The following is a 22098-nucleotide window of genomic DNA, read 5'->3' as shown; positions in this document are numbered from 1 at the left end:
CGACACACAGGAAAGGAGCCACAGGTCAAACCCGGGCTGCCCGCTCGGAGGACCCTGGTCTATGTACATGGGGCACACACACCATGTTCCATGGACTCTAGAGTTTTATATCCAAGAGATAAGGTCCATACATTTGAATATAGAGAGTTTAAGCATTTCAATTTAGTTTTGCGGGTTTCAAGTTCATATTGGACAAAAATAATGAATAATAATGATCAAATAACCTTAGTGTCTAGAAAGAGAAATGAGATAGAGGTGAATATTTCTGATGTGAATATTTAGGAGTCAAAAATCATGCAATGATGGCAAAAATTGGACAGTTAAATCAGGAAAAGAGATCATGCTGTGTTTTTCAAAAGTCCAATACTTTTGGCATGAGGCTCACTTGGTGCCTTCGGACAAACATGTTTGTGAACAATACATCACAATGTTCTCTGTTTAAGACCATTAAAATGTGGCCTTTATGGGTCAATGCTTCATTTGAAGCTGGGCTGGTCCTGACACCCAGAGTGATTCTGCATTAAATAAATACTGTATTAACAATAGTTCAGGGACATTTAGAGGAATCCTTGGACAAGTCGCTCTGCAACCCATATTACAGCCCTAACGGTTCCTGTGTAGCACTGACATAAAGCTTTCAGACGAGTTATGCATATGGCATTGAGTTAGGCCCCACTTAGCACCATGTGTAGTCTTGTATGAACCCACATGTGGAATCAGGTTAGGGCCAACATGAATACCCTGTACAAACCCACTTAGGCCTTCTTATTAGGCTCAGTTGGTAGGGTCGTCGTCTCTCAACCGGAATGTCGACGCTCCTGCAGCTCCTGCAGCTCCTGCAGCTCCTGCAGCTCCATGTCCGATGTGTCCTTGGGCAAGACACTTAACCCCGAATTTCTCCCGCTGCTTCGACGGTGGCGTATGAATCCGTATGAAAAAGTTACTTCTGATGGTCTCACTTTACAGCAACCTCTGCCATCAGTGTGTGAATGTGTAGGTGTGACATGTGGTGTAAAATAAGCCTTGAGTAGTCTGAAGACTAGAAAAGTGCTATACAAGCTCAAGTCCATTTACTACTGTTATTCTCATATAGTTGCTCTTTAAAGGAATGAGCGTGACTGTAAACCCAAGTTATAATTAAATCATTTAAAGCTTTTTGAGAGGGCTTGTATCACTGTTAAAGCAAGATTGTACAATTGAAATGAACTCAAGTCAACATTTTCAAAAACTCATTGGTTTTCTTCACAGCTTTAATGCCAATAAAAAAATGCCAATATAATTTCCATGAGTATAAGAAAACAAGCGGTGATGGTTATGAAAATGCAGCAGAGAGGAGTCTCCAATCTGTCCCATCCACCAATCTCAGCTCAGCAATCTGCAAAACGGAGAGACTCAGTTCAAGTCCAGCTTGTGTTTCTGTTGTGATTTTAATCGAGCTCTCTGAACTCCCAGGTGTCCTCCTCACCTCATGACGTTCCCGTGGACTCCTCTGTATCTGTGCTTACTCTGGATGGATGTTAGATCTTCTTTATACGTTCCCTCGTAGATGTCGGACTGACGTTTCACGTAGCTCTCGCTCTCCTCTCTGTGGGACGTCAGTATCAACACTTTATGTTTCAACACACACTGCCAACATTGCTCCTCTGAAATGCACATTACCCCTCTTGTGTTACCCACCCGAGCCGTTTTCCCATGATCGTCTGAAGGAACTTCCTCGCAGAGATTTGGCCCAGGACTTTCCTGTAACTGTTAGTAAATATGGCATCAGCGTGGCGTCCAGAGCTGAAATCAGAAGGTGAAAAATGTACATCAGTTCAGTTCAAGGGGAAACGTTGCAGGTAATTAATGTGTATAAAAAGTTAGATCCCATTTTTTTAAAAACTGAAGATAGTTTCAGGGGGGATTATATATCTTGATAAAATAATGTCTCCCCTGTATGACATGTATTGCCTCACAAGCTTGATGGTAAATTGTAGATAAAAATCAGAATGCTGCTGCCAACCTCCACCCTAAAGACATCTGAGATGAATAGATTGTAGTTTGTTTTATGTATTGAATTATTGGTGAGGATTATCAGCTGATGTGAGGACATTTAGGTGTAGTGATGGCTGGATTAAAAGCGGTTACTAACATATATAGACAACATCTCCCTACAACTTGAAAAGGACTCTTACAACACTAATGAAGGTGACATCAAAGAAAATACCACTGCAGGTTATAAGTTTGACGTGGGAGAATGTGAAACTATTAGCTGAGGCCTACTCTTCCTGTTTGGAGCATTCTTAAAGATGCTGACGCAACCCTAAACCAATGAGCCAACCTATTGACCAAATATGGTGTCAAACCTGCCTTTGGTGGCGACGCCCCTCACCTCCCTGTCAGTACTGATTGGTCAAACCAACACACCTAACCAGCCAACCTTTACAGGTGCCTCATTGGCTGATATATATATGTGGATGCATACGATTGGTTATCCTTTCTTTATATTTTGTACCTTCCCTATTTAAATGATGTTTGCAATGTGTTTGTTGATGACGCTGATGAAGGCCACAAGCAGAGACTTGTTGATCTAACTTGGTAATAAATTTGATCTTCATTCTTCAAGTGGAGCTGGAGTTTTTTGACCTCTATAGACGAGGCGACAAAATCTTTACAGAGCAATGATAATATTTTAGATATCAATGAGAGAGGGGTGGGGAAAAGGTAATAATGTTAATTAATTGTATAAAACTAACAATGATAAACTGAATTACAATTAAAAAATATTTGAATAAATGAAGTTTAGTCCCCTGATTCTTGTTTGATAGGACATAAACTATTAGAATGCTTATCTTCCTCTTCATGTTTAATAATCTCATGATACTGATGTCTGTAGAATCACAATACACCAAGGGTCATAATGAAATCCTCACAGTAAGTGGGTGTCTGGCTCTCATTCACTCTTGTCATTTTTAGATTTGTGTACAAGTCCGTGACTATATTATAGAAAACACTTTGACACACTCACGGTAAAGAAATAAAACTACGTTTGAAAGAGTCAAGCATCGAATCTCAGCACAAAACAACAACTTAAACAAACCAAGAAAAAGTAGAAAAAAAAGTCAAAAGAACTTCGTCAACATCAAGTGAACTGGGAAAACACAACTACTTGTAAAATCACAGCATCTGAGTTCTGCTGTGAATATGCACGGATAAGATCCTGTGTAACACTTCTCAAACAGCTTTGGTTCAACAATCGGTCACATCTCTGTTTTCTTTCCCGTTGTGAAAATGTGCTTGGAACATATTGAACAGAAATGATTGAAGTTTAAAAACACATCTTTAAATTGATCCTCATTTTTTTAAAGAAATGTTCCAAAGGTGAAAGTCAGAACTGAAGTACAAGGAAAAGTATGATGATCCATAAATTTAACAAAAAAAATACTGCCTCCAAGATGAAGCCCTGTAGTAGAGAAATCAAAGACCCTAAAGGAACACATTAAAAAAACAAAACGGAGCAGACTCACCGATACGAGAGAGTCTTAGAATGAGACACACAGTTGAGGCGAAATTGGAGAGCTGTAAAGAAGTAGGGACCAAATGCTACACCACAAGGTGTGAGGATTTTGCATCTCAGCTTAACAAAACTTACTTAAATTTTAAACTGATGTCGTAGAGACTATTGGATAGATATGATATTCCAACAATCAAACAGGGGGAGCAAATCCTTTATGCTTTTTATAAAACTATTATTCTCCAGTAATCTGAGTTATTATCTTGTATTTGTTCATTTCTTTATTTCTATGATTTGTGTTTTTTTGTATACATGTAGGCTTAGTTGAATTATGTGTATTTCTTTAATTATTGTAGAGGTCTGTGATGGTTCTCCTTTCGTCTTCTGGTTGTGGAACTGATGAGGGTGGTGAGTGATTGAACAGGTATAAAGAAGAGGGAGGATAATAAATATCTTTTAAATAAAAAAATGGGGTAGGTAAACTGTGATAAAAGCAAAGAAAGTCACTTAATATGAATATTCTTGACACTGAAATTCTCCCCAAACAAACAGTCCACAGGTCTGCAAAGTATTCAGGGTAACAGGTGCATTGTTTTCTGAGAGGACATGCTGTTGTTTTTTTTTTTTTACCAAAAAAGAGTCAAACAAAAAACAAAAAACACCTCTATTTTTTTGGTAACAGCAGTCATGTTGTATGCAGGTTTCCAAAACTGAACCTATCTGCCTTTTTAGATACACTGGAGAATATTCTACAGTAAGCTGTATTTTGGAGCAGTATTCTCTGAGTCCATATGAACACACTGACCGTATCTCTGCCCCCTCAATGGGAGAGCTGGCGTCCTCCTCCAGCTGCTCTACTGGACTCTTTATCGCCGATGTCATCAGGATGGAAGTATCAGTCTGGCCAAACCTGAGAGATATCACCCGAGATGAATAACTGCAGAACATCGTATGTCATTGTTTACTCATGTTGTACAAATACTTACAACGACGAGGTAACTGAGTTTAAATGACTCTGGAGAGTTTGGATTGGCAGACGGATGTTAGACAAAAACAATATCCTTCATCTTAACCTTACTGCTCCAGCTCTTTGAAAACTGGGTGTTCTTCTGCTTTGGCTCCGAACACTGTGATTGTGTGGTAAATGTAACACACTGATTTCTGCAGACCTCTTAACCCTTTTTAGCATAACACGGGTAAAGGTCAAAGTTGTGTCATGCAGAGCAAACAGGTTTCACAGGTTCAAAACATCATTCATTACGTGCATCTAGATTTGCCACAGATCAAATAAAGATGTTCTGCATTTGTTACACATGTTTACTGCTTTTAGATGTAAAGAGATATTTTAATTTCTCATTTTAAATTGAATATTTAGTCAACCATTTAGCTCTCAATTGTAATGTAACAACATTTAATGATTATGGATAGTATTTTTTAGTGCTGTCAGAATTCTATTAAAAAACATATTACAGAAAATAAATAATCTTTCACCACTTTTAGTATTTCAGCTGCCACTGATATGAATCTGCACATTAGTTAAAGTATTTAAATCACTTGAAAAACCTCCCTCTTCAACACATAAAACCACAGACACTTTAAATCAGTAATCTGTCAGGACTTACCTAATAGATGGGTAAAGCGGTGAGCCTGATACAGACATGACCAGGCAACAAAACAACAGCAGTGCAGCTTTCGCCATCCTCTCAGCGACTCCTGGAGAAAAATGGGCAGTAAGAATACAGGACAGGAGTAGATATTACATCCGGGAAAAAAAAACAGAAAAGAAGCTGAAACTAGAGTTCCCTTCAAGCAGCTCCATTGTTCTGCAAAAGGCATCGAAGTTCCAGCAGGAAGTCATACATCTGACTTAAAACGTTTAGAATATGCAAGAGATACAGACACAGAATGTACAGTGTAATAGTTACATACAGACGTGTACCTAGAAATGTGTGTGTGAATTGTCAGCGTCCCTGCAGTTCTTCTTTATATTGTGCCGTCCACTCTCATCATCTCTCACCGCCTGGAAAGGCTGGACAATAGAAACAGTAGAACAGTACTGTCTGTTATCTCTGTATCCATGGTCAGTTTATACTGAACCCCTGGCTCAAAGTCACTCCCACATCACACAGAATCACCCCCCCCCCACCCTCTCTCTCTCCTTTAGCTGAGCTTTCTTCTTCTTATAGAGTTACTTCTTTTCCCAAATACACGTTTACGTGTGTTATTGGCATGACCATGAACGCATATATTAATGCCAAAGCATTCTCTAAAAAGGTTTACAGTATAAGATCATAAAAATGAATCAGAATGTAAGACAGACAACCTATGGTGCCACTGAACTAAGTGACACAGAATAAAAACATATTGTTGCTAACAAAAAATCAATCAAATTTCAAACAATATCATGACAAATGGTTTGAAGTTTATATCAGGGAATGTTATTTGTCTGACACATCTGTTAAGCAAATTGTTCCTAAAATTAAAATAACATGCTAAGAAGAACCCAATCTATACACCTTTATCTCAGGTCTTCAGAAGAAGAAGCCTCAAGACCATATTCTCAAGAGCAAAATGTTTTATGGGTAATATGAACAAATGAGAAGTAGAGCATTTTTATAGACTGACCCCTGGATCCACTTGGACTTGTTATGTAACCCAGTGGTTCCGAAAGTGGAGGTCGCTTGCCCCTGAGAGGGGGATGGCGCGATGCCTTCCAAAAATATATATTTAAATTGAGAATCATTACCCATTATTGTACAATATAAATAATAAATAAAAAAGTTAATTTTTCAAATATAACATATACTGTGAAAATGTCCCAAGATTACCCTGCTGTGTTTGATTTGCCTTTTTATTGGCTAAGTGTAGGATAAATGAATTTACTCTACCCTGGTCATACAGCTGATGGCTTTTATTGGTCTGTACGCAATAAAAATAATTAGCTCAACGTTTTTAAACCTAACCAACTTAGCCGTAACCTTACCAAGGAGGGTACATGATTTGTATTTTTAAAAGTATGGCTAGGTTTTTGCAATACCATATATATTTAATTTACAACCATTTACAACTCTGTTTTTGCACATTTACATTTAATCTTTCATATTTAATTTACAACCATTTACGACTCTGTTTTTGCACATTTACATTCAATCTTCCATATTTAATCTTCCTATTTAAGACTAGTAATGCTTAGTTAAATCCTGGTTGTATATATTCACATTCTTAGTTTTTATATTTTTAGTGCTTATTTACTTTGTATTTAATATTATATTGTGTTTAAATTTGCTAACATTGTGTTTTTTGCTCATATTGTGTGTTGGATAACCTGCTGCTGTAACGCCACAATTTCCCAGTTTGGGATCAATAAAGTAATTCTATTCTATTCTATTCTATTCTATACTATACCAGATTTAAGAAAATACCATTCTAACCCTGCATTCGTGTTGTGTTTCATTCACTTTTTTTGTTTGCTTTTTTATTTCACACACACACACAAAAACAACAACATTTGAACGCAGCTTCAGGTCCAGACGTTTCGGCCGACGTCTTCCTTGACGTAGTTTTACCCGGACAGCAAAGTTGGACGTACCGAAGGACATTTAGCCGGAAATACCGTCGTGGTCCAAGATAATTCACTGACGCTTACTTCCATCTTTGCTGCTGGCTCATATCAAACAGACATCGCTCAAGGTCGATATCTCAGTTATTAAAATAGATACTCTATAGTTAATATAAGTCCCTTTGGGGAAGAATGTCTGCCATCACTAAAACGTTCATCACTTCCCAATATTCAATGATTTGATAGCGAAACGCTCTTCCTGTTTTTAAATAACGAAATGGTGGAGTTTATGATCTTGACTTTAAGACATCTTTGGAACCAAAAGACGTGTGTGTCTGAATTAGACACCCATGCTTTTGAACAACACAGCACGTACCCGCACAGCTTTTAATTCAGTTTTAATGAAGTAGCAATTAGAGTATATTTTCTGGAGTATGGTCTGAATAAAAATGGAGTTCCTTATGACTTTAAAACCTTTTTTTAAATGCACCATTCCCAAACACTGGATACCATATATCAGATGTATCCAGCCGAGACACTGTTGTAACTTATCCAACACCAAAGAGACTTCAAGAGAGAAGAGGAACACTGTGCAGGAGTTCAAGTCCCAGCTGTCTTCTGGTCCAACTTTGCAGGATTTCATTCAAGGACTTCCAGTGAGGAAGACTTCTGCTTCTGAAGGGCAGCACTCTCATGAACAAAGTTATTTTTCTGAGGAATTGGGCAACTCAAGAAAAGGTTAGTTTTGCGTCAGTGAAAAGCTACATGTTTGGAAACTGTATTGTTTGAAATCTAATATTTTTTTTCTTCCTCATGTTTTCAGTGTTCTTTGAAACCTATGGCTGTCAAATGAATGTAAGCGACACAGAGATAGCCAGCTCCATCCTGCAGAGCAAAGGATACCAACGGACCGGGAACTTAAGTGAGGTACAGGAGAGATGTTGTTATACATTTTTTAATATTACTCGTGTCAGTCTTATACCCTACATTGAGAAGGTTCTTGTGCTTACAGGCTGACGTTGTTCTTCTTGTAACATGCTCCATCAGGTAAGAATATCACACTCTAACATTGCCACACTAAGGTTTTCAGAAGACCAAATAAACTATACCATCAACAAACTACAATTCTACAATTCACTCAGCAGACGCTTTTTATCCAAAGCGACGTACATCAGAGAGTAAGAACAACACAAGCAAGGATCTAGAAAAAAAGGGAACAATGTCAGTAAGAGCAAACGATCAGCTTTGAGTCTGATTGGACACACAGGTGCTGACAGGAAGTGAGCAGAGGCAAAGCACAACATTGAGGGCAGTTCTTGAGAGCTCTAATCAGTATAGAAACCATTTTATAAGTCGTCGTTATCAAACAAAAACCATCGTCATTACCATCATCATCATCAATAATATGGAGACCATCATCATTAAGTTAGTAGGTATTCATGAAAGAGCTGGGTCTTTAGCTTTTTCTTAAAGGTGCAGAGGGACTCTGCAGATCCAATGGAGTTTGGAAGTTCATTCCACCACCGGGGGGCGACAGAGGAGAAGAGTCTAGTCAGCGTCTTAGGACCCTGTTGTGAAGGTCGGATCAGACGCCTTTCATTGGCAGAGCGTAGTGGGCGGGAGGGAGTGTAGACCTGGATGAGAGAGTTAAAGTGAGGAGGAGACGTTTTTTTGTCGCTGTTTTGTAAGCGAGCACATTTGTCTGAAACCTCCTTTGACAGAGAAAAAGCAGAACAGACAATTTGGAACAGACTACAACAACTTACAGCGATGAAGAAGAGACGGTTAAAGACGCATGCGCCAATGAAAATTGGAATTTTAGGTGAGTTTGTTTCCTTATGCACACGCTTGGATTTCTTACAGTGGGTATAAAGATATGCTAACAGATGTTTTTTTTTTTTTTTTTTTTTTTTTTTTACCCAGGGTGCATGGCAGAGCGGCTGAAGACTGAGCTGTTGGAGAGGGAGAAGCTTGTCGATGTCATTGCTGGACCAGATGCCTACAGGGACCTCCCGCGCCTCTTGGCCGTGGCTGACGGAGGCCATCAGGCAAGCAATGTGCTGCTGTCGTTGGAGGAGACCTACGCAGACATCATGCCTGTCCACCATGCTCCTCATGGATACAGCGCCTTTGTGTAAGTGCTACACTACACTACACTGCACTACAGGCTGTCTCCTGTGTGTCTCTATGTTGTGACTTTTAGTTGACTTTGTGATTATCCTTTTGTACTTCCAGGTCCATCATGCGGGGCTGTGACAACATGTGTAGCTACTGCATTGTCCCCTTCACCAGAGGCAGAGAGAGGAGTAGACCCATCAGCTCCATACTTGAGGAAGTGCGTATACTCTCTGACCAGGCAAGTTTGAACTTCAACACAACATTAAGTCATTTAAATTACGTTGTATTCATTACACTTGTTATCAACAAGTAGAAATGCACTGATTACAGTCCTACATTAGGAAGGGAGACTAGTACATTAAACACTGTCGGTGACGAGGAGGTCAGAGGAAAACTTGTGCCTGTCAATGCTCGGTCTTTTTCCAGCTGTCCTTGACTGATATATGGTGGTTGGTTTTGTCCAGGGTGTGAAGGAGGTGACGCTCCTGGGTCAGAATGTGAACAGCTACAGAGACACATCGGAAGAACAGTTCCGTGGCCCGGATCCGACCCAGCTCAGCCGGGGATTCAAGACCGTCTACAGAACAAAACGGGGAGGCCTGCGCTTCTCTGACCTGCTGGATCGAGTGTCACAAATTGATCCCGACATGAGGGTCAGATTCACTTCCCCTCATCCGAAGGATTTTCCTGACGAGGTACTTGACGCAATTCATCCCCTCTTGGTTTCGACTAAGAGAGCTGAATTCATTCTCAAAGCTAAAAATGTCATCCTAACCCAGTGATGATTTTGAACAGGAGACAAATAAAGGTTTTTTGCAGCTAAATCAAAAAGTTTTTTTTTTCCTTTTTGCAACGAAACCCTACTGGTTTCTGTTTAGAGTTCACATGATAGAGCCTTTATTACCTGTTGAATATTCTATTTTTTAAATTTTTTTTTTACAGGTTTTGCATCTGATTGCTGAACGGGGGAACATTTGTCAGCAGATCCACCTTCCAGCTCAGAGTGGGAGCACCGAGATCCTTAAAGCAATGCGCCGTGGGTAAGGGACTAACTAGACTTTTTAAAATTAACCATATCCTCCAACAAATGTTAAGGTAGGCAGCAGCTCCTTAATACATTTTAAATGTCTCATATTAATTTAAAAAGTATTTAAAGGTGACATATATTTCTCCTTTTCAACCAGTTTAAATAAGTCTCAGAGCTCCCCAAAATAAGTATGTGAAGTTTCTTACTGAAAATCCACTCTGATCCTGTATTTATCATGTCTATAAACCCCTCTATTTCAGCCCTGCTCAGAACAGGCCGTTTCTGTGTCTGTACCTTTAAATATGTAAATGAGCTGTGCCCGACGTGTCTCGGGCTTTCTTGCAACATGCCAAATTGTTTACGGTGAGAAGGCAGACTCAGAGGGCAGAACAAACACCTAGCTGTGGGAGTGTCACCCACCTGGGGGGGGGGGGGGGGGGGGGGGGAGGGGCTACTGCACTAAACATAATTACATCTGATGACAAAGTATTTTGTATAAAATAAAAGGTATTTTTCTTGTAATGATTACAGGTACAGCAGAGAGGCGTACCTTGAGCTTGTGGAGAACATCAGGAGAATTATCCCAGGTATGCAGTCTCTTGATTTGATCCAATAATAAGCACAGATAGAGAGACAGTGAAGGCTTTTTGACTGTGGAGATGTAGTGTATGTCTACTTATTGAAACATTGCCTGTTTGATTCCCTTCCACTGTAGTCTGTATGTTGAAATGTCCTTTGGCAAAGATCCTGAACCCAAATTGCTCCTTAGGGTCAGACTATTGATGTGCCAGTTAGTGTGGATCTGAAGTAAATAATATTCCTGCTTCTGTTTCTGTCTTTGGTATAAGAATATGTTTGTCATAGTTTTGATTCATTTATATTTTATTTTACAAACTTTATTAATCACTTGATTATTAAGAGACCAGAAATAAACACACACACACACACACACACACACACACACACACACACACACACACACACACACACACACACACACACACACACACACACACACACACACACACACACACAGACCATGGACAGATCTGTTGGGGGTTCGGTGCCCTGCCTAAGGGCATCTCAGCAGTACCGATTACAGTTGGCAGTCGGGTGTGACTTGGCACCTCTCCAGCAACAGAACTGACGACCCTTTGGTTGTCAACGCAATTCCCTACAGACTGAGCTACTGCCGCCCCTAGCAGTTGTTGTCTCATCTTCCACGGCACATTTGGTCATTCTTGTTACGTTATCAAGTGCAATAGTTCACAGAAGTATAATTATTTGAAATGCAAGCCCCTATGTCCAAACCAACAATGACTTTTTGTTCCATTAGACGGCTTTTTGCAGCCTCTGCATTCAGCTGATGAGTTATACAAAATGTAACCTCCTTACTCGCTATAGTGTAAAATGAATTAACCAAGGGAGGCGTTTATTACAAGATAATTACAAACACTAAAAGATTGAATGCACAGAGACTTAATACAAATGCTGTAATCACCTGTCCTCGTGTCAGTCTGTGTTTCTTTGGCACCGCAGTTCAACTTTTCTGCTTACTGGTTATTACTGGAGCCAAGTCCACCTGGCCTCTCTGTCCCACTCCACTCCTAAAACTTATTTTAAAACGTATAAAACTGAAGGAGACCTCTGCAGTCATAACTGTGGAAGATAGTTTAAAAACAAGACAACGCCTCTAAACTTGCATTCCTTGAATCTACCCTTAGAATTTGAATTGAGTGATTCATTAAGGTTGCTACAATCTTACAACTATAATACTTGATACCCATGTTCACATCACCGTTGCATTATGCCCATGTGTGACCTCACTTGGGACTAAATCTTACCCAGCTGCCAACCTGATGATATCACACCAAGGTGGTGTCTCTGGTATGATCATAGTGATGAAGTATTGTGTGGTGTCTAACAGTGAAGACGTGTGTGTGTGTGTGTGTGTGTCTGTCAGAGGTGAGTCTCAGCAGTGACTTCATCTCAGGCTTCTGTGAAGAAACAGAAGACGATCACCAGCAGACCCTGTCTCTGATCAGAGAGGTGGGTTACAATGTGGGATTTCTGTTCGCCTACAGTATGAGAAAGGTGAGCTCGTGTCACACCACAACAATCTTCAATGTATGTTATTTAAGAAAGTCTTACTCAAAAGTATTCTCCTCTTTGAATCATCGCGTTAAAAAGATTTCTTTCTAACTGCCCTTACTCAGAAAACCCACGCCTTCTATCGGCTACAAGACGATGTACCAGCAGAGGTGAAGCGGCGGAGGCTGGAGGAGTGCATCAGTGTGTTCAGAGAGGAAGCAGCGAGGGTCAACTCTGCTCTCGTCGGCAGCACACAGCTTGTCCTGGTGGAAGGAGTGAGTATTGCACACATGCTTAGCACATCTTACAAAAACGATAAAGGTTAGAAAATAGATGAATTGTACTTAAAGGCGGGGTAAAGATCTAACTAGCATAGCAGCGTGCTAACATGCTACATAAATGGTGCACATTGGTCACACCTACTCAGCATCATAATATTGCTTGCTAGTGGTGTAAAGTGGCACCTCACAGTGCTTAGCATGACTGCAGAATCTAAGTTTCTGTGTACATGGAAAGACTGAATTTGAACACTGAATTCACACATCTGGATATTCATTAAAGTAGTACCTCTGTATTTTGTTACTTTAAAGGCAGGGTTGGTCATTTCAGAGCACATAAGTTATTAGTGTCTGTCAGGACCTAAAGACAATTTCAACCAAAATCTTAAAAAGTGTATCTGAAGAAAATGACCAACCCTGCCTTTAAACCTTTTACCTGGCAACACTGCTCATCTTTTTCTTTGCATTCTTAATGAAGGAAAGTAAAAGATCTGCCAAGGACCTGTGTGGGAGAACTGATGGAAATATGAAAGTGATATTCCCCAAAGAGGATGTTGCTGTTCATACTGCAGAATGCAACACTGCTCCAGTCAATGTTGGAGACTACGTGTTGGTAAAGGTAAGTTTAGATTCATCCAGACACATCAAATACAATACTTACTAAAATGTCTTCTAAGTATACCATACCTGATATGTCCAGCAGTCTTGGTAGGTATTTTTTGGTAAGATTCACCGCACACTAGAGGGCTGAATAACTTCTTCTATTTATTTAATTACATATTCAAAAAAAACATGGCTTCATCAGGTTTGTGATACAAGACAGTGCACATGTGTTATTAAACAGGGTGCAGCTGTGGGTGAAACACCTTCAACGTAATCTCCCACAAACCTGTTTAGCTGATGTTGGGGGCCCGAGTCCATGAAATGTATTATCAGATGAGAGGATAAAGATATGCTTTCAGGCGGTGTCCTCTATTGTCACAAGTGGTGAACATCTGCAGCTGTGAATGCCAAAGCAAGCAGTGTCCGGTGACATTCATTATTAAAGCAAAAAAATTTAAAATAGACCCAGTAAATAAACCAAAAAATATACAGAAACAAATAATAATCAAATAAATCAAAAAGCTAGAAAGCGTAAATTTTCAGTTTGTGAAGTTATTTGTACGCATACACAAAACGTCCATATTTTAAGTTCCTTTAAGATTTTGATGGCCTGGTTCTCCTGTCTTTTGAAATGTGCGAAGGTCTGTTCTATTTCTTTCATACCCAAATTTAAAGAACCTAAAAACGTACTTCCTCACTCACATACATCAAAAGAAATTATTATGTTAAAAAAAACCTGAATATTAAATTAATTTTCAAACTCTAGTTTATTCAAAATTCTCAAAAGTACAATAATGCTCAGGTTTCCTTCAAACATGGTAAAGTATAAAAGGTTTCTCTAGTAAGACAAACCAACACAAAGCTGGACATTGATCAAATAGTCATCACATTCAAGAACTTTCTGACAAATGTTTTTTTTTTACTTTTAAAGATTCATCTTCTCAGTCGTTCAGTCTTTGATGTTTTGTGTGTCTATATTATAGATATTGTCGTCCACGTCCCAAAGCCTGAGAGGCCGAGCTCTCAGCCACAGCACACTGAAACAGGAGACGTTGCCCCGGCAAGATCTCGATGAACATTTGGCCTCAGACACTACGATGATTGAAAACTGCCCTTGACTGACACAGATGACACCATGCAAACAAAACTATCACACTGCCTTCTTCTCTACAATGACTTGACGATACATGGAGGCTATTCATACTGTAATTTCAGTTGTACTACAGTCAGACTGGACTCTTGATGAGTGTTATTCTTATTTATAAAGTCACTATGTTTGTACATATAATAAAGCTTGAGATGCGGAAAACTATGTGGATAATATAAAGTACAATGTTCGTTTGAAACAAACTTTGTTTTGTCTGAAGTGTTGGTGGTTGACTGATGTCTTGTCATTTTAAAGGGACTCTCAAAGCTGCAGTAAAAATGTTATGGATCAACACATCCTAGGCTTGCTCCCTTGGCAACAAAGTCATTAACTTTGGGGAAGAATTTGTGACAATGTCAGCAGCAAAAAATGGCTGTGATCTGCTTTGGAAGAAGCATGCAATTGCAAAAAAGATTATTGTTAAAATAAATAGCAAACCATGTCCTGCAGTCTTTGTCCTTTCATGACCCGACTGCAGTAGGTAAAGATTGCTGCCTTCATCTATATATGGAAAACCTGGCCAGAGTTAACAATGAAACTAAATAGAAAAATAGGTATTTCTTTGACACATTTCTCTGGAGAGCCAACATTTGTACGTGTTGATGTCTTCATACTGGCATGCCACAGTACAGTCAAGATTCTAATGAGTTTCCAGAAGTGCCTTTTCAACCCATGAACTGGACATCCGTTCCAATCAGCATATAGTCCTGGAAAAAATGAAGATCAGCACCTTTTTGATTCAAAATTTCTGAATGCTGTTGCTCACACATCGCACATTATTTAATTGAGTTTGTTTGCCTTCAATGTCCCCATCATATTATGAATGCAGCTAAATCAAAAATATGCATTATAATAGAAAATCCAGTGTCTGACCTTCAGGACCTGAAGCTGAGTGTTCACCAGCTTCATCTTTCCAAGAGTAGGAAGTGGGTATCCCTTTGCGAGACGAGCTAGGAAGCAAAATTCACAAGTATGTTGTTCAGTCACATAAATCCAACCAGAAGACATCATACAAACACCTTTTTTTCATAAAAAATGTATTGTTTAGCATGAAATAAGCTATACATGCTATAAAAACTCATGAGACCTTAACATTGACATTTCTGGATAGGCATGGTTTATGTGAAGGAAATACGACCGATTTAAATTGTTTAACAAAGGCTTTAAATTGCATTTGGCATTGTTTATTATGAAGAAAAATAATGCTGATTAAGTAAAACTAGAGGAGGTGTTAAATTAAAATAATATCAGAACCTATATTTAACCTCAAAACTCCATACTACATGCATGTGATGTACTTGTTTTTATCCAAGAACTCACCGTTCAGTTTAGGTATCACTACTAGTTTGAGGACCATTTGAAAGATGTTGTCGAGGGACCTGACCTGCAGGTTAGAGGATGGGGTTAGTGCGTACGGTTGGTACTGATGATTCACTTTGTGACTCGTGTTAAACTGCAGCTCTCACCTGAAAATCTCCAACATAACTAGTCCCCAGGGTCAGACCCAACCTGTTCAAATTAGGAGAAAATTATTCAGTGACGTTCATCTTTACAAGGACCTCTTGGCCCTATTTATTTTTGCTTCTGAGAGCATGCTGTGATTATTTTAGTAACTCACTTATTTAGGGTGATGGCCCCAGCAATCTGCATTCCACTGACAAACACTCGGGCGCTGACACTAATGTCCTGTAGAGACAATATGGTGAGCGAGTTTTCGTTTTTCACACATACACAGCTTTTATCAGTTATTGACGCCCTCCTCTTTGTTTGTTGTCGCAATCCTTCTTCCTGTATCTCCCTCTATCACACTTTTCAAGCCAAGCGCAGTGTCAGCAGATGGCTGTTCATCATGTGTCTGGTTATACCCAAGATTTCTACCTCTTAAAAGGAATGTTTTCTATTACCACTGTAACTTTGCTAAATGATGCTTAGCGCTGTGCTCGTGATGGATTAACGTTGGGTCTCTTTAATGTAGCAATGAGTAAGGTCTTCAACCTGTAAAATGTCTTGAGATAATAAAGATTGACGGATCGGTTGATTGATCGTGCCAGCTGTGTCACCTACCAAGTTAAGAACAAAGAGAGGCGTAAGCGTAGCATTGGGTTGGATAGCATAGGCCGTCACTGTGGCAGTGGCTTGAACCGTGGCGTTGTTGGGTTCAAAACTGATGACTGGATTTTTCACGGTCTTAACCAGCAGTTTCATCTTCAGACCTGGGAAGCGTTTGGCAATCTAAAAGAACAACAAAATGAAGTCGAGAGGCCAGCGAAAGATAAATATTCTCTTGACATGGAAATGGGTTGTTACCTGCGGGACGAAGGCTCCAAACGTTCTGGTGTCAAGATGGATGGGAGAGCTTTGTGGGATCTGTTTTTACAGAGCTAGTTAGTAATAGATCTGTGTGGCATCGTGAATTTAGATAAACAATAAAGAGGAGGCATCTAACCATGTCATCTGTGATGTACAGGCTGAGGACTCCAGCTTTGTTGTAGACAAAAGCTGCAGAGTTGGCAGTGAAGGTGGACACACCGATGTACAACATTTCATTGACCTGGGGTGGGAGAGAAAAATTGGAGGGGGAGAAAGGAGGCTCCTGGTGCTTCCCGATATTGTAAAATTCCCCCTAAATGACAAAGAAAAAACAAAGGTAAAATTAACTGTGGTAACTAAGGCTTAAGATAAAAAAAAAACTGTTCAGGTTGCTTTACACTGATTACCTTCAAGCCCAAGTCCAGAGAAGATGCTGACACTGTGGGCGATGATACCATGGAATATTCAATCTCAGCAAACTCGTCCACTTTGGCCAAAACTGCAGGAAGATAGAAAGTCTGTCAAATGTTCAGGATAAATGAAGTATTCAACTTTTTGAGACAGAATATTTTACCATTGAGGGTTTTCAGCTTAGGATTCATGTCAGACACAGCGTCAGCCACCAGAGGGCAGAGCTGCAACAATAGAGAACAGACTCTAAACTTTAAGGAGCTTGATGTTACACTGTGATTACTGACCGGAGAAAAAACTGTTTGAAAAACAGCCTATTCGTCCTTGAGACTAGAAAAATGCATTCGATCTCTTGTACTTAAGCACAGTTTTGAGGTACTTAAATTGAGTTGGTCTGTTATCTGATACATGCTTAAACATCTGCTTCAATACATTCAGAGGAAAATATATCTATAACTCCACTACATTTACCTTACATCTATATGTTTTAGTCACTTTTCATGAACACAAAGTAAACAATGAAGGTGAGGATTTGCAAAACATTGAAACCCCTTATCCCCATATATACAATAAAAACAGCACAAAGACAACATATCATATATTAAACTGAGAAATGTTTGATTTGGAAATTACATCATTACATATGGACTGAGTAAAAGTAGAAACATTGTTCAAATGTCTGACAAGTGGGTTTAAGGCTTGTTGGCATATAACACCTGAACCTGTTTTGTGTACTGCACCTGAGGAAGAGTCCGGTCGGGCTCGAAACGTTGTGTTCGTTATATGCACATAGAAAATAAATAAGTATTTGGGAGCCATAGTGTTGTGAGTCTTTGTCGGCATCTTAACTAGTATTTTTTTGCCTCAGCACCTAATCAAGTGATGTGCGTGTGTGTGTGTTTTTTTCGACTTTTTCTTATCTAAAAGAACAACAGAATAAAGCTGACAAACTGAAAAATAAATATGGACTGAGTTAAAGTAGAAAATTGTTCGAAGGTCTGACAAGTCAAAATCTGACTTTCTGTTTTGAAATCCTCTGAGAGCCAAGGATGGGAATCACAAACTGTGGGTTTAAGGCTTGTTGGCTCTCACCTGTTTCTCTAGTGCTTTTCGCAAACCCTTATCAACGAAGCTTTTAAAGAGATTGTACAGCCAGCTGAAACAAAAAGCAACCACAGGAATTAGAATGTATGAAGCGTATCAAGCACATCCAGAAAATATTGCATTCCCCCACATGGGTTCAAACATAGGGCAGAGCAGGGTTCCTCTTACCTTGCTCCACCGTGGAATTTGATGCTTGCACTGCCGACCGTTGCTGCACAGCTGACGGTACTGACGGCAGGTCGGCCTGTCTCATCACTCTTGACAGCAATACTTGTTGTGATTGTGAGTCCTTTCACGTTCAAATCAAAAGAGCCGTGGTCCTTCCTTGAAAAGAGAGGGGTCACTGATGCAGCAGATATATCACAAAAAACTTGAACAGCAAAAGGAAATCGTTTTGTTCACTCACATTATTCTTAGGTACTTGACCCTCCAGTTTCCATTCATACTGAGAAAGGCGTTACCAATGGCCAGTCTGAAACCAGTTCCAGGCACCAGATCTACCTCAGACTGTGGTAATCCCACATCCATTATTTTCATACTGTAAGAGATAACATGCTCCTTTGTGAAGGTAATGAACAATAACACCATGTTAACTGTCCATTTGTCTAACTGAAATGACAATAAAATAAGTGGTTGCCTTACTTTGTCAGGCTGTACTGGACCTTGCCAGCAGGAGGCACCTTCTCTGTCCCTGAAATATCTGGGATCGTGATGGTTTTGAGTTTTTGCTGTATCGAAGCCATCCCCAGTTGTCTGCCTATAGCAAAAGGTTAGAGAACACGTTGACAAAAGTGAAGGTAACATTGGGACTATCTCTCCACCCTGTTACATAACATACATATACACTGTTCTCACTACGGGGTCTGGTGAACCTAATGCCACGAGCCTGTAGCTCTCTGGAGCCAGGCACTCTACTAATCCGAGCCCACTGGAAAGAATGGAAGACAGTCCTGCTCGCCTTGGGCAGAAGATGTCTTCAAGAGCCCCCTGAACATAAGTCTGGTCCTGTTCGAGGTTTCTGCCTGTCAAAAGGCAGTTTTTCCTTGCCACTGTAACTTTGCTAAATGTTGCTTAGTGCTGTGCTCATGATGGATTAATGTTGCAGCTTTGTAAATAATATAACCAAGAGTAAGGTCTTTTACATGCTTTATTGTAAAATGTCTCTGTCGAGGGCGTTGGCTCACGAACAGTGAGCAATAGGCTGGCAGAAGCGCTGCTTGTGATCAGGCAAGGTAACTGCTTGGAGCCCCGGGCCAGAAGACGGCTCCCAACAGCTGACAAACTTAGTTGCTCAAAATCTGCAAAGTTAACATGACATTAGGACCCAGACGAGCAGGGAAATCATATTCCGTTTATGTTATGTAATCCTGTGGACAGATAGTCTCGAGGTGAAAGAGAACACTTACTTCAACCATCACAACACCATGCAAGAAAACTTACCATATTCAAGTCCTTTCTCTGTTAGTTTGACTTTTACTCCAGCTTTGGTGCCAAAACTCAATGGCATCAAAGCCAGCAGGGACAGCCAGCAGGGCAGAAACATCTTCATTGTTCGTAGCTATAAAGGAGATGAAAAAATTACATTTTCATTAACAAGACACTATGGACCAGACTGAGTTCTGCTTTTATTAATGTTGAGTTCCTAAACCTGAGAGAGGCGTTGTACAACATGTTATATCTTAGAAAGTTGTTCCTCCTTCTTTAGAGAAATTATTCTTTGCTATCTTTTATTATCTACGAATAGGATGGATCATTGACCACTAGGTACCTTAAAATTGTACTAAACACAGATCTTGTAAGTAGATGTACTCTCCACCACAGCCTTAAGTATGAGGTTTCTCTGTGAGTGGAGGTCTGTGAAAGAGCTGACTGTTCGTTCTGTAGAAGACACCACATGACAACATGATTGAATTAGGAAATTATGAAAGGCACAGTTGGAAAGAATGGAAGAATGTTTTCTATGTTTAATATGGATATTTGTAAAAATGTGTAAAAATCCTAAAGATTTCACTGAATGAAAATGTTGAAATGCATCTTTTGGAACATTTAAGTCATTGTAAGTTTCTGTGTCAGCAAATGTTATGCCTGTCACGAGTCACGACTGTTTATCCCAAACTGTGCGCTCCATCAATCATTCAGGAATGAAAAAAAAACCAAATCAAGTCAATCCATATTATTGCTTGTTATGTTGCCTGTACTTAAGACTACTCTATGTTTGTATGATACATTTTGTCTCTGATAAGCGAGACTAACAGACATAACTGACAAAATCCAAGTCATGTGACAACCAGTGGAAAGTTCTCTGTGTAAGTCAGAAGTGCGGTAAAGGTAAAAGTTATATTGGCTCTTGGTTATAAAAGAGCTATTTTCTAAATAATTTATATCTCAAAACCCAAAACAATCACCTCTAATCAACACTGAGATACTTTGCTTATCTTTATCATTTATCAAAATGCACCAAACCTATTATTACATACATCTTTATTGATCTATGTTGCAGCTGTAAAATATTGCTGCATTACTCGTCTTAAGAGTTAGACTTTCAACAAAAGATGGGGAATATTTATCCTGAACCCCTTTTCAATGCACATGATCAAAAGACTGAATACACCCAATACTCTACGTTAATATACCTTAAACAAACCCTTTGAGTCAGATTACTCTTCAACACTCAGTGTTAGAAGTTGGAAAAGCACATTCATACACTTCATACCAAACTAAAGGGAATCATGGGATCACTTTAGGAAAGTTTTCCCCTTCTGAAATCGACCCTTTGTTTAGAAGATGTTCACACACAGCATAACAAAGTTCACTCACACATTGTTGTATATTTGGATCATAATTGTAAAAAGAACAAAGCAAATCTCCAGAATCTGTTTTGAAATATAACCCCATATGGTAAATTTACACGCACTCTTACCCGAAGCTGTAGTTAGTCTGGTTCCTCCTGATGTGTCAGTCAGCCTGCCAATGAGACAAAGTGAAAGAGGAAGGAGGCACATGGCCTCTAATTTACTTACTCAATGAGGAACTGAAGGGAACTACCCCAGATAATGCAACAATGAAAAAACCTGATATTAGCTATATCTTCTCCGCACTGCCCTGTTCTTATATAACCTTTTCAAAAAGAACAGAACAAAAATAGCGTACCTGACTGCTGTTTGGATAAAGAACACTATCTGAAAAGAACACATGTGAAATCTTGGCATGGTTTGAACAAACTTTGACTTTGCATATTGTCACCTCTTGTGCTGACTAGTTCTTTACACAAATTTTCAGTAGAGTGATGCACAAGGAGTTTAACACATTATAGAGCAACATTTTCAAGAATAAATCTGTGCCGTGTTGCAGTCAGCACATCTGTACCACGATGAGTTAGAACTAGAAAAACTAAAGCTCTATCAGTCTATTTTGGTTCAATTCAACTCTAGCAGCATTTAAAGGCTGATACAGCCCCCCCCCTTTTCAGCTTTAATCACAACACACAAGGGTAAGGAATGTTGGTAGATAAAACATTGCCCTCCAGCTCCCCTAAACCAGAAAATGTTGATTTAAACCACATTCCCAATTATATTTTTTGCAAATAATCTTCTGTTTTGCAGGGAAAAAATACTTGAAAGGTTTTGTAGTCAGGGCTAAAATGATCTCTATGTGTAGTTTTGTTTTTCAGTATACATTTTTTCAGGAAACACATATTAATTTAACATATAACCTTTATTTAACCAGAGGAAAAATGTACGAGATTAAAAGCAGCACAGGTAAAGTTTAAAACGATGAGCAGCGACATACATGCGTTACGGTGATACATTAAAAGACATTAAACATCAAGTAAAACAGCATAAATTTGTCATGATTGACCATAATGGAAAATATATGAATATATCTATAAGACAGAATATCAACAGCCAGAAGCGTTGCCTCCAGTGAGACACACTCTTCAAGATGCTGGTCTAATTA

The 22098-nt window shown here is 39.4% G+C and overlaps 3 protein-coding genes across 4 annotated transcripts; 1 reads left to right on the top strand and 2 right to left on the bottom strand.

Moving 5' to 3' along the window:
• Nucleotides 1-1212: 1212 nt before the first annotated feature.
• On the bottom strand, nt 1213-5559 carry ghrh (growth hormone releasing hormone). Its single transcript, XM_061041873.1, has 6 exons — nt 5433-5559; nt 5116-5206; nt 4299-4403; nt 1678-1782; nt 1466-1585; nt 1213-1375 (listed from the first exon to the last, which is right to left on the bottom strand). Exons 2-6 carry the CDS (start codon nt 5190-5192, stop codon nt 1363-1365), a joined length of 420 nt encoding a protein of 139 aa, XP_060897856.1. The 5' UTR covers nt 5193-5206; nt 5433-5559; the 3' UTR covers nt 1213-1362.
• Nucleotides 5560-7169: 1610 nt separating this feature from the next.
• cdk5rap1 (CDK5 regulatory subunit associated protein 1) lies at nt 7170-14735 on the top strand. The gene is made up of 13 exons (XM_061041395.1): nt 7170-7790; nt 7876-7979; nt 8065-8099; nt 8774-8874; nt 8976-9186; nt 9288-9408; nt 9635-9865; nt 10113-10210; nt 10729-10784; nt 12161-12291; nt 12414-12563; nt 13045-13185; nt 14153-14735. The coding sequence occupies exons 1-13, from the start codon at nt 7502-7504 to the stop codon at nt 14285-14287; spliced, it is 1803 nt and encodes a 600-aa protein (XP_060897378.1). The 5' UTR covers nt 7170-7501; the 3' UTR covers nt 14288-14735.
• LOC132977039 (bactericidal permeability-increasing protein-like) lies at nt 13920-21524 on the bottom strand. 2 transcript variants are annotated; one of them, XM_061041397.1, is made up of 17 exons: nt 21292-21524; nt 21062-21105; nt 19582-19699; nt 18784-18898; nt 18548-18679; nt 18310-18465; nt 18130-18193; nt 17201-17261; nt 17034-17125; nt 16763-16939; nt 16624-16683; nt 16381-16548; nt 15935-16002; nt 15783-15825; nt 15637-15700; nt 15190-15266; nt 13920-15023 (listed from the first exon to the last, which is right to left on the bottom strand). In XM_061041397.1, exons 3-17 carry the CDS (start codon nt 19688-19690, stop codon nt 14982-14984), a joined length of 1428 nt encoding a protein of 475 aa, XP_060897380.1. In that variant the 5' UTR covers nt 19691-19699; nt 21062-21105; nt 21292-21524; the 3' UTR covers nt 13920-14981. The 2 variants fall into 2 exon arrangements, with proteins under 2 accessions (XP_060897380.1, XP_060897379.1); XM_061041396.1 differs by lacking the exon at nt 21292-21524 and having other exon boundaries at nt 21062-21209.
• Nucleotides 21525-22098: the final 574 nt, after the last annotated feature.

Source organism: Labrus mixtus, chromosome 7 (genome assembly GCF_963584025.1).
Source record: "Labrus mixtus chromosome 7, fLabMix1.1, whole genome shotgun sequence".
Lineage (NCBI taxonomy): Eukaryota > Metazoa > Chordata > Actinopteri > Labriformes > Labridae > Labrus > Labrus mixtus.
This window is presented reverse-complemented; position numbering and strand designations above follow the sequence as displayed.